The sequence below is a fragment of the Lithobates pipiens genome, unplaced genomic scaffold (assembly GCF_037356315.1).
Source record: "Lithobates pipiens isolate NorthernLeopardFrog02 unplaced genomic scaffold, aLitPip1_a1.2 Scaffold_8, whole genome shotgun sequence".
In the NCBI taxonomy this organism is placed as follows: domain Eukaryota; kingdom Metazoa; phylum Chordata; class Amphibia; order Anura; family Ranidae; genus Lithobates; species Lithobates pipiens.
In genome coordinates, this window is record NW_027507903.1 from 648,636,789 (window position 1) to 648,649,883 (window position 13,095).

The 13,095-nt window shown below is 48.4% G+C and overlaps 1 protein-coding gene across 1 annotated transcript in view; it reads right to left on the minus strand.

The window, feature by feature from the left end:
* LOC143964187 (C-type lectin domain family 4 member E-like) overlaps window positions 1–13,095 on the minus strand; it is a 161,343-nt gene that overhangs the window by 38,466 nt on the left and 109,782 nt on the right. Inside the window, exon 6 of the mRNA XM_077473884.1 lies at window positions 11,249–11,400. Coding sequence (XP_077330010.1) covers window positions 11,249–11,400 — 152 coding nt within the window. The remainder of the gene's footprint in view (window positions 1–11,248; window positions 11,401–13,095) is intronic.

Genomic DNA, 13,095 nt, shown 5'->3' on the forward strand with positions numbered 1-13,095 from the left:
ATTGCGATTTAAAAAGCCACAAATGTGGGAAATTAACCTTTAATTGCCATTTTAACCCGTGAGTGCCACCTTCTGCGTCTGTACCAAGGTCAAACATTCCAGGGTATGTAAACTGTTGATCGGGGCCATTTGGGTGATTTAGGTTATCATTATGATTTTAAAAGGAGACAAAAAATTATGTGATAATAAATAGCTTCATGTGATCACTACCTTTGTATAAAGGATATGGCATTATTAGTCATATTTTCAATATAAATGCCAAAATTTCACAATTTCTGCCAGGGTATGCAAACTTTTGAGCACAACTGCTTAGACTGCACTGTGTTGGGGTAATAAGTATAATAAGAAGGTGCACTACTTTGGGGGCTGTCAGCATCATTTAAAAATATTTAGGTAAAATAATGAGGTGGTTACACTGCATCTTTGTTTCCCCCCTTTTTTCCCCTCCTTCCCCTCCTTTTTTTTCCATTTATCTCCCTCTTCTCTCTTCCCCTTTTCTTCTTCTTCCCCACTTTTCTTTCTCTTCCCCCTTCCCATCCTTCCCCTTTCTTTTCTCTTTAATTTCCATTTTGTAACTTAATTTCTCACTCCCTTTCCTCCCCCCTTTCCTTTTCCCTCCCCTATTTGTTTTTTCACTTCCTCATCCACACACAATTCCCAACCTCCCTTTCTCCTGTCCCACACTTTCGTCACATTCCCTCACTCCCCCCAAGTGCATTGCCTACCCATTTCAACTGTTTTACTCCATCTGTCTAGATACCAGTCCATTGACTTGTTAACCCCCCCAGTCACCTTGGGGGACCTCTTGGTGACGTCCTGTGCCCTGTGCATGCTGGGTCTTAGGTAAGCAGCTCTGTTCCTCCTCCATGTTTACTTTGTTACTGATACTATTGTATGAAATGCTGTTATTATTTTGGTCAATTGTATTGTTATTGCTCATTTGTCAATTGAATTACAGATATCCTCCTGACGAAGCGACATTAGACTGCGAAACTAGTTGAGATGTTATTCGTGATCAACTATCCCACTTTGATCTTTCCTGTTTGGGGACCATTATTTTGGTGATACACATGGATTGTGTATTAAAAACTTAACAACCGGCCCATAGCCGAATGACGGCTACAGGGCGGTTGTTTAACTCTGGGAGGCCGTCATATGATGTCCTCCCAGAATTCCGCTCTCGTGCTCCCCATGGGGCGCGCACTCGAGAGCATCCACGACCGCTGGGCCCACAGGATCCGGCGCATCACGGCTCACGGTAAACAGCCGCTCATCGCGGTCGTTTACCACGTGATCGCTCCGTCAAATGACGGAGCGATCACTTGTAAACAAACCGGCGTCATGTTATGACGCCGGTTCCTACCTCCTCCTCTCTGTACCGATCGGTACAGCGGAGGGGGAAGAGATCGGTGTCAGCAGCGCTGTGGGCTGCATCTGCAGTGCCCACATCGCTGCTCACTGAAATTTAACCCCTCAATTCCCTGCCATTACTCTGCAATACTCTGCAATATTCTGCAATACCCTGCAATACCCTGTAATACCCTGCAACACTCTGCAATGCCCTGCAACACTCTGCAATGCTCTGCAACACCCGCCAATACCCTGCAACACTCTGCAATGCTCTGCAACACCCGCCAATACCCTGCAACACTCTGCAATGCTCTGCAACACCCGCCAATACCCTGCAACACTCTGCAATGCCCTGCAACACTCTGCAATGCTCTGCAACACCCGCCAATACCCTGCAACATTCTGCAATGCTCTGCAACACCCGCCAATACCCTGCAACACTCTGCAATGCTCTGCAACACCCGCCAATACCCTGCAACACTCTGCAATGCTCTGAAACACCCGCCAATACCCTGCAACACCCGCCAATACCCTGCAACACTCTGCGATGCTCTGCAACACTCGCCAATACCCTGCAACACCCGCCAATACCCTGCAATGCTCTGCAACACCCGCCAATACCCTGCAACACTCTGCAATGCCGGGGGTCTGGACAAAGGCGTGGAGGAATATCAGGTCTCCGTAGCTGCTGTTTGTCAGTCTCTGGGTGTATGACTTTCTTTCTGTCCTTTCACATTCCCTAGATTTTTATATTGGATTGTATATTTTGGAAAAAACTGCATGCATGGGTTACATGTGTAATGGTTTTTGAGCCTGTGGGTGTGTTTAGGTGGAGGTTATGGCTTTGTTCAGGTTGGTATATTTAGTTTTCTTTATGTTTTTGCTATGCTGATGTAAGCTATTTTTGTTAATATATTTTTGGATACATGTAAATATGTTTTTATTATGTTTGTAAGATTTTTAATGAACACAAATGTAAACTCTAATGTCCCCCTACAGTCACACAATATTATTATTATACATTTATATAGCTCTGACATATACCACAGTGCTGGACTGACAGGGCCGGTGCTAGATTATTTTGTGCCCTAGGAAAGACTAGCTACTTGCACCCACCCCCCAAAAAAATACAATTATAACTTCAAATTTGTTTAAAACAGTAGAAAGTATTAACACATCTAAACATGAAACTGCTAAATTTCTTTTAATGTGCAAAAATAAGTGCCATAAGATGCCAAAGAGACAGCTCTATAAAGCAAAAAAAAGCCCAATAAAGCAAATAAACATCCACATATAACAAAGACAAATTCCCATATAGCAAAGAGAAATTCCCATATAGCAAAGAGACAGCCAAATCCAGCAAAGAGACAGCCCAATCCAGCAAAGAGACAGCCCAATCCAGCAAAGAGACATCCCCAAATAGCAAAGTGTGACAGATGGGGGGAAAGTGACAGGTGGGGGTCAGTGTAACAGGTTGAGGGGTGTTACAGGTGGGAGGCAGTATGATAGGTGGGGGGGGGGGGGCAATGTGATAGGTCAGGGAGTGTGAAAGGTGGGAGACAGTGTGACAGGTGGGGGATAATGTGACAGGTGGGGGTGTGACAGGTGGGGGGCAATGTGATAGGTGGGGGTGTGTGACAGGTGGGGGGAGGTGTCACAGGCGGGGGGCAGTGTGACAGGTGGGGGACAATGTGACAGGTGGGGGCCAGTGTGACAGGTGGGGGGCAGCTTGACAGGTGTTGGGGGCCAGTGTGATAGGTGGGGGGGCTTTGTGTCAGGTGGTGGATGTGACAGACCTAACCAGGACAGGGGCTTTTGGAGAGGACTAGAAGGAAGCTTCTTACCCACTGACTATGGGCCCTGGCATTTAAGGGAACACTACTCTTTGGGAGGTGTATGCCTGGGGGATCTGTGGGGTGGTCTTGTTTCCAATTCAAGTTCATGTCTACCCAAAACACACAGACTCTGGGAATCTATTGATTGGTTTGTGCAAAAGTTATAGCGTCTACAAACTATGGGATAGCTTTATGGACTTTTTATATTTTTTATTGTTTTTACTAGTAATGGCGACAATCAGCGATTTTTAGCAGGACTGTGACATTGCAGCAGACAAATCTGACACTAAGCACCACTCTTTGGGGATCGGTGATACCAATATAGTGATCAGTGCTAAAAAAATGCACTGACATTGTAGCAATGACACTGGCAGGGAAGGGGTTAACACCAGGGGCAATCAAAGGGTTAAATGTGTCCCTATGGAGAGCTTTCTAACTGTGGGGGAGGTGCTTTGAGTAGGGGAAGACAAAAATCTGTGTTCCTGCTTAGCAGAAACACAATATATCCATCTTCCCCTCTAACCTAATAGCGATCTGCCTTGTTGGCATAGGCAGACCACCATTCTGTCTGCCTCGGGAACAATCATCGGGTGACAGCGAACATTGCTTGCTTGACTCCCGCTGTATCCAACCACAGCAGGAGCAGGTCGCCAGTGGCATGTGTACTTCCCCAAAAAACAAAGAAAGAAATCATGTACAGGTATGTGATTTTGCGCTTAAGGTTCACCCTGCTGCAGTATATGTATGTGGGGTGCTCCTTAAGCGGTTAATTAACTTAAAGAGTTTCTAACCCTAAAAAAAAATTTGATCCTGTTCTTTTAAAGCATGTTATACAGCACGGTGCTTGTGCTTTGTAATTTCTCCCTTTTTATCACCTGAAATACCTAGCTGATCCTGCCTGGTTCTGCCCTCCCCCTGTAAACTGACTACGGTTTATCATGGCTGTTGAGACAGACACCGTGGTCAGTTTTTGTGCTTGCGTCATCCGCAGCTCTCCTCTGTGCTCCTCCGTCCTCTCCCCCCTCCTTCCCTGCCTTTCAGCTCCGATCTGCTCCTCGATCCTCCCCCCTGCTGGAAAAATAACAGTGTTTTCTCTCTATGGTTCCCTCTGTTAGATAACATGATGCTCCCCAGTGTATGGGATTTATAACAATATGCTGCCTAATACCTTATTTTGGAGCACTGTCTGGCACTCACATGACTGCCCGCTGGTCTCCTCCTCCCGACTGACGTCAGCAGGGGATTCTCAGGCCCTCGTCCCGCAGCTGTCAGATCGGGAGAGGAGACCAGCGGGCAGTCATGTGAGTGCCGGACGGTACTCCAAAATAAGGTATTAGGCAGCATATTGTTATAAATCACATACACTGGGGAACATCCTGTCATCTAACAGAGGGAACTAGAGAAAGAAAAAAGTGTCTTTAAAACCACTTTCATGTTTATGGTATATGTTGGTTGTTGTTTAGCTATGTTAATTATATTCCTGTGTACAATATGTACTGTTAGGGTAATATGATCAGGAGGGGAATGTCCTCCTGTGGGGTATAAAGTATGTGTCTGAGTTTAAATAAACAGTCATTCCTTTGGAGTTTACCTCACATCTTGTCTGCGTACGATGTTTGGGGTAAAAGGGCTGGTATTACCTCTCAGACTGCTGGGAACAGTTTGGAGGGCAGGAGACACTGGCGGAAGGAAGCACTTAGTCAACATGCCAAGTGGTTCCGTCACAGCGGGGGGCAGTATGACAGGTGGGGAGAGTGTGCCGACTGGGTTAGAGTGTGATAGGTGGGGGGGCAGTTTGACAGATGGGGGCAGTGTGACAGGTGGGGGTAGTGTGACAGGTGGGAGGCAGTGTGGTAGGTAGGGGGGAGGGCAGTGTGACAGGTGGGGGAGAGTGTGAGAGGCGGGGGGAGTGTGACAGGTAGGGCAGTGTGAAAGGTGGGGGCAGTGTGGTAGGCAGGGTAGGGCAGTGTGACAGGTGGGGGAGAGTGGCATATGGGGGCAGTGTGACAGGTAGTGGAGAGTGTGACAGGTGGGGAGCAGTGTGACATGTGGGGGAAGTGTGACAGGTGGGGGCAGTGTGACAGGTGGGGGAGAGTGTGACAGGTGGGGGCAGTGTGACAGGTGGGGTAGGGCAGTATGACAGGTGGGGGAGAGTGACATATGGGGGCAGTGTGACAGGTGGGGGCAGTGTAACAAGTGGGGGAGAGTGTGACACATGGGGCAGTGTGACAGGTGGGGGCAGTGTGACAGGTGGGGGGCAGTGTGGTAGGCAGGGGGAGGGCAGTGTGACAGGTGGGGGAGAGTGACATATGGGGCAGTGTTACAGGTGGGGGAGAGTGTGAAGGGTGGGGGAAGTGTGACAGGTGGAGGCAGTGTGACAGGTGGGGGACAGCCTGGTAGGCAGGGGGGAGTTTGACAGGTGAGGTCAGTGTGACAGGTGGGGGAGAGTGTGACAGATGGGGGCAGTGTGACAGGTGGGGGGGAGTGTGACAGGTTGCTTTAAACTGACTTCATCTACAGATTGAAGTTCATCACTTTTGATCTGTAGATGAATAAACAGAAAGATACCAAAAGAAACAATGTTTATTTCTATCTTTTTGTTTCAGCAGCTGAGGAATGTTGTTGATAAACATTGCCAGCTGCTTTTTTTGTTGATAGCTCCAATTGCCAGTGTTCTGTCAAAAGAGCCAACTCGTCAAAATCTCTAACCATATCACTTCCAGTGATTCTCTAGCACCTGTAATTGGGGATTTCGACAAGTTGTCTGTTTTCATAGAGCACCGACAGTGTATACACTATGGCAGTGGGCAGATTGCCACAGTCACATGCCACCAGATGCAGATTGACACATGCCACCAGATGCAGATTAACACATGCCACCAAATGCGCCAGTCACTTGCCACATGCCACCAAATGCAAACTGTCACCAGATGCATATTTCCACATGCCACAGTCACATGCCACCAGATGCAGATGGCCACATGATGTAGATTGCCACATGCTACAGTCACATGCCACCAGATGAAGATTGCCACCAGATGTAGATTGCCACATGCCACCAGATGCAGACTGCCACCAGATGCATTTTTCCACATGCCGCAGTCACATGCCACCAGATGCAGATTGCCACAGTCATATGTCACCAGATGCAAATTGACACATGCCACAGTGTCAGGAAAGGTTCCCTCCGCTGGTAATATCGATCATTTGTCGTGCAGTACTGAGATCCACCAGCAGGTGTCTCCTGGCAGTTTGGAGCTGTCAGAAGAGCTTTTCCCTGCTGGAATTATGTAATCTTTGGTCCACAGTACTGGTGTCCACCAGCAGAGGGATCCTGGCAGTGTGGAGCAGGTATTACCTTCTGCAGTCAGGCATCACATGACTGATAGCAGCCATTGTATAAATACCCGGCACACACAACTTGCCCTGGTATTGTCCTTGTGCCCTGATACCTGAACCTTAATTCCTGCATCCTGCCTCCTGCCTCCTGAACCTGTTGTACCTGATCCTGTCTATTCCTGCATCCCTGGAACCTTATCCTGCAACCTGATCCCTTTCTCCTTGCCCCCCCATCTGCTGACCTCCTATTTATGACCCTGGCCTGGCTTGACTACGATTCTGGTACTCCCTTTTGCTACTTATGCTGGTTTGTTTGTTTATCTTCACTGTTTTGTTGTTTGGTTTGTTCACTCAGTTTGTATTGGTGGTGTATTCACATTTATATACATTTATTTTAATAAACTTACTTTCACCTTTTTACATCTGGTTCACTCTGTCGCAGTCACACAGTTCTGGTCACATCTAGTTCATGACAGAATACCAGGGCCATCCCTGACCAGAAGTGGCTGCACAGGGGAACCATTTTGCTTCAGTTTGGTTGCAAACATGAATGCCGATGAGGTTATTTATTTTTCTCTGCTGGCATCTGAGAGTAGTGATTATTGCCGCCAGGCTTTGAAAGGATGGTCTAGTGACCAGTTGTTTGCAGCTATCCGTTTGGCTCACTCCCTGGTCGATCAGGGTTATATATTGTTTGGGGGGGTGCAGCCTTTGATCAAGATCTGTACTGATCTGGCCCTGCCGTGTGTCCCAGATGGCCGTGATGATTTCCCTCCTCCTTTTAATATGAATCAGGTTGTATCTTTAGTATGGCTTTTTGAAGATGATCCTGCTGATTTGTGAACACTAAGCCTGTTCCCCACATGTGATTACTGAGTGCATTGTGTCTGCTCGGTCTTTTGTTGGACAGGGAGACTTAAAACTAAGTTTATTCAACTTATACTTTCAGCATGGTCTGACATGGTGCAATCAGCCCCAGCCAAACAATCCACCTCTGCCATCAGCTATGAGCCTACCCAAATGTATGTTTCCCCATCAGCCATGTCAACCTCAGTTGCACCCCAGTACACACTGCTCCCAACCAAATACTCATATCCAGTCTCTGCTCCCTGTACTTATCCTGCATTAACCCAACCTGCCTCCACACCCACCAATCTGTCCCAGCCCGGAGTGCCAGAGCCAGCTTCCCGGCCCGGAGTGCCAGAGCCAGCTTCCCGGCCCGGAGTGCCAGAGCCAGCTTCCCGGCCCGGAGTGCCAGAGCCAGCTTCCCGGCCCGGAGTGCCAGAGCCAGCTTCCCGGCCCGGAGTGCCAGAGCCAGCTTCCCGGCCCGGAGTGCCAGAGCCAGCTTCCCGGCCCAGAGTGCCAGAGCCAGCTTCCCGGCCCAGAGTGCCAGAGCCAGCTTCCCGGCCCAGAGTGCCAGAGCCAGCTTCCTGGCCCGGAGTGCCTCTGCCAGCTTTTCCAGCCTGATGTCTTCCAGTCTGATGTCCCGGCCTTCCAGCCTGATGCCTTCCAGTCTGATGTCCCGGCCTTCCAGCCTGATGCCTTCCAGTCTGATGTCCCGGCCTTCCAGCCTGATGCCTTCCAGTCTGATGTCCCGGCCCTTCCAGTCTGATGCCTTCCAGTCTAATGTCCCAGCCTTCCAGTCTGATGCCTTCCAGTCTGATGTCCCGGCCTTCCAGTCTGATGTCTCGGCCTTCCAGTCTGATGTCTTCCAGTCTGATGTCTTCCAGTTTGATGTCCCGGCCTTCCAGTCTGATGCCTTCCAGTCTGAAGTCCCGGCCTTCCAGTCTGATGCCTTCCAGTCTGATGTCCCGGCCTTCCAGTCTGATGCCTTCCAGTCTGATGTCCCGGCCTTCCAGTCTGATGCCTTCCAGTCTGATGTCCCGGCCTTCCAGTCTGATGTGCCTGACGTGCCGCTGCCTGCCTTCCAGCCTGACGTGCCGCTGCCTGCCTTCCAGTCCGATGTGCCAGCTTCCCGGTCCAATGTGCCAGCTTCCCGGTCCGATGTGCTTCTGTCTGCTGTCCAGCCTGAGATGTTCCTGTCCGCTGCCCATCTTGATGTGCCCATGCCTGCTGCCCAGCTTGATGTGCCTGCTTTCCAACCTGATGTGCCCGCTGACCGGCTTGATGTGCCCAATGACCAGTTTGATGTGCCCACTGCCCAGCTTGATGTGCCCAATGACCAGTTTGATGTGCCCACTGCCCAGCTTGATATGCCCATGCCTGCTGCCCAGCTTGATGTGCCTGCTGCCCAGCTTGATGTGCCAGCTGCCCCGCTTGACGTGCCCATGCTGACTGCCCAGCTTAATGTGCCTGTTGCCCAGTTCGCTGTGCCTGCTACTCTGCTTGAGGTTTCTGTGCCTGCTATCCAGCTTGACACAATGGACTTTTCCCAGCAACTGCTAGTTGGAGCGTCACTCCTTTGAGGGGGGGGGGGTACTGTCAGGAATGGATCCCTCCGCTGGTAATATCGATAATTTAGCGTGCAGTACTGAGATCCACCAGCAGGTGTCTCCTGGCAGTTTGGAGCTGTCAGAAGAGCTTTTCCCTGCTGGAATTATGTAATCTTTGGTCCGCAGTACTGGCGTCCACCAGCGGAGGGATCCTGGCAGTGTGGAGCAGGTATTACCTTATGCAGGCAGGCGTCACATGACTGATAGCAGCCATTGTATAAATACCCGGCAAGTGCACACACACTTTGCCCTGGTATTGTCCTTGTGCCCTGACCTGCAGCCTGTTTACCTGATACCTGATCCTGAACCTTGATTCCTACATCCTACATCCTGCCTCCTGCCTCCTGCCTCCTGAACCTGTTGTACCTGATCCTATCTATTCCTGCATCCCTGGAACCTTATCCTGCAACCTGTTCCCTTTCTCCTTGTCCCCCATCTGCTGAGCTCCTATTTATGACCCTGACCTGGCTTGACTACAATTCTGGTACTCCCTTTTGCTACGTATGCTGGTTTGTTTGTTTATCTTCACCGTTTGGTTGTTTGGTTTGTTCACTCAGTTTGTATTGGTGTTGTATTCACATTTATATACATTTATTTTAAAAAAACGTACTTTCACCTATTTATGTCTGGTTCACTCCGTCGCAGTCACATAGTTCTGGTCACTTCTAGTTCATGACACACAGTCACATGCCACCAGATGCAAATTGCCACAGTCACTTGCCACCAGATGCAGATTGCCACAATCACTTGCCACCAGATGCAGATTGCCACATGCCACCAGATGCAAACTGCCACCAGATCAGATTGCCACAGTCACTTGCCACCAGATGCAGATTGCCACAGTCACTTGCCACCAGATGGAGATTGCCACAGTCACTTGCCACCAGATGGAGATTGCCACAGTCACTTGCCACCAGATGCAGATTGCCACAGTCACTTGCCACCAGATGCAGATTGCCACAGTCACTTGCCACCAGATGCAGATTGCCACAGTCACTTGCCACCAGATGCAGATTGCCACAGTCACTTGCCACCAGATGCAGATTGCCACAGTGACTTGCCACCAGATGCAGATTGCCACAGTGACTTGCCACCAGATGCAGATTGCCACAGTGACTTGCCACCAGATGCAGATTGCCACAGTGACTTGCCACCAGATGCAGATTGCCACAGTCACTTTCCACCAGATGCAGATTGCCACAGTCACTTTCCACCAGATGCAGATTTCAACAGTCACATGCCACCAGATGCAGATTGCATATGCCACTGTCTCCTGCCTCCTAGATGCAAATTGTCACCAAGCACAGAGGCAGTGCAGTGGAGAGGTGGGTTCCGTGTGATTGAGAACAGCGGTGATGCGGGGCAGGCAGTGAGAGATGATGTCATGTCTCTACTCCCCCGCTTCACCTCAAACTGTATACTGGCCAGGCTGTGTGGGCGGAACAGTGGGAAATTATGTAATCTGTCTGCTCCCCCAACTTACCTCAAACAGTATACCAGCCGGGCTATGTGGACGGAACAGCGGGAGATGTCATCTCTCTGCTCGCCTGCTTCACCCCCAACAGTGTAGCAGCGGGGCTGTGTGGGCGTAAGTGCGGTGTTGGTGGTGATCTTTCTGCTCACCTGCCACACCTGAGATTGTGCAGACTTTGCATAAACAGGCTGCACCCCAGGGGTTGGAGACCTCTGCACTATGGTACGGGACCAGTTGGCCCTTTTGACAGAACGCCGGCTAAGGAGGAAAAAAGTTTTCGCCGCCTTGGAGGCGGACATGTTGTTGGCTATTAGCGGTCAGGACTAACAATGTTTACTCATTATAACATGTACCGTAGTGTATACACTGCTGGTGTTTTGTGAAAACTGCCAACTCATCAAATTCTCCAATTACTGCTGTTTCAGAGTCACCGGAAGTGACATAGTTGGAGATTTTGATGAGCTGACTCTTTTGACAGAACACGGGACTTCCTTTACACTTCAGCTGTCAACAGGGAACCACTGACAGCTGAATGAGTCATCAGTTGCTAAGGATACGGCTGCCCCACTCCTTGACAACCAATAACTTCTGGCTTCCCGGGAATCCCTACTGACAGCTGAAAGAACTGTGCCTCAAAATAGTATTGGAGCCCCAGAACCTTTTGGATTTATCTCCTTAGAAGATTCCATATCTCCATGAATCCATTAGAGGTAATAGTGTTGCTTCTAAAAGGAGGTCACATGGGAAGATGATAACTGAGCCTCCTTATTCCCCATAGTGGTGCTCACCGCTCTTACCATCTCATCCTCTCCATTAATGACCACCAGGTGAGCCGACTTTTTCTCACATTCTTCTTTGGCGGAATTCCATTGTATTTCTTTACAGGACTTGTAGTAACAGCTAAGATTATAATACCTCCAGTTCATAGCACACAATGGATGAGAAGAGCCTGAAAAGGAAAGGGGGGGGGGTGTAAAATGACAATGAACTTTCACAATACCCCAAGTGGGTCATGTTGATAAGATTATAGTAAATGGAAAAACATGTAATAATTGATACATCTCAGACTATCGGGAGCTTTTCCAATTGTATCAACTTTTCATTAAAGGATAATGCTGTTCTTAAATGTAAACTATTAACATGACTGAGCTGTATACTTTATATGCTATGTGGTGGAAAGTTTTTGAACATCTGACCATTACACTTACACTTACCGCCAATTTATTAGGTACACCTGGTCAATTGCTTGGTAATACAATCTGGTAATCCGCCAATTACATGGCATCAACTCAATATATTTAGGCATCTAGACATGGTGAGGACAATTTGCTGAAATTTAAACTGAGCATCAGAATGGGGAAGAAAGAGGTATATAACGGACTTTGAACGTGACATGGTTGTTGGTGTCAGAAGGGTTGGTCTGAGTATATAAAAAAAACTGATGATCTACTGGGATTTTCACAAATAACCATCTCTTACATTTACAGAGAATGGTCCAAAAAAGAGAAAATATCCAGTGAGCAGAAGTTGGTGGTGGAAAATACCTTGTTGGTGTCAGAGCTGACTGGTTGGAGATGGTAGAAAGGCAACAGTAACTCAAATAACCACTCATTACAATCAAAATGACCAGAATACCATTTCTTAATGCACAACATATTGAATCTTGAAGCAGATGGGCTACAGCAGCAGAAGACCACTCTGGGTACACTCTGTCAGCTAAGAACAGGAAACTGAGGCTACAATTTGAACAGGCTCACCAAAATTGGACAATAGAAGATTGGAAAAACGTTGCCTGGTCTGATGAGTCTCGATTTCAGCTGCAACATTCAGATGGTCGGGTCAGAATTTGGCATAGACAACATGAAAGCATGGATCCATCCTGCCTTGTATCACTGGTTTAGGATGCGCAGATGAGCAAACAACAAATCTGCGGCAACTGCGTGATGCTATCATGCCAATATGGACCAAAATCTCTGAGGAAAGTTTCCAACACCTTGTTGAATCTATGTCATGATCGTAAGTTTGACTCGAACATTGGGCGCCCGTTCGCTGAATTTAGAACATTATGGGACATTCGTGGGAAATATGAGTGCCCCATAATGCACTGCGAGACCGTCAATGCACTGAGAGATTGCATTGATGGCTGCTGATTGACCAAAGCATGTACCTGACCTGCATACTTTGGCCAATCACAGTGCACTCTGCTGTGAGAGCCATGATTGGCCAAAGGCAGGCTTTGGCCAATCATGGCTCAGGGGGCTAAGTCCACGTCCCACACTATGTAAGGCTGCTTACATGTCGGCCGTACATAGTGTAGTGAATGAGATCAGCAAAATTACATTTCTAAAGGAATAACTGTCATTTAAAACTGCTCGTGGCTGTAATGTATTGACGTGACTTACCCCCCCCCCCCCCCCCAGTTTATTACTAGACCCTTTGGGTCTGGTATGGATATTAACCACTTCGCATCCAGGCCAAATCTGACATTTCTCTCCTACATGTAAAATTCCTAATTTTTTTGCTAGAAAATTACATAGAACCCCCAAACATTATATATGTTTTTTTAGCAAGGACCCTAGAGAATACAATGGCGCTCGTTGCAACTTTTTATCTCGCACGGTATTTGTGCAGCAATTTTTCGAAC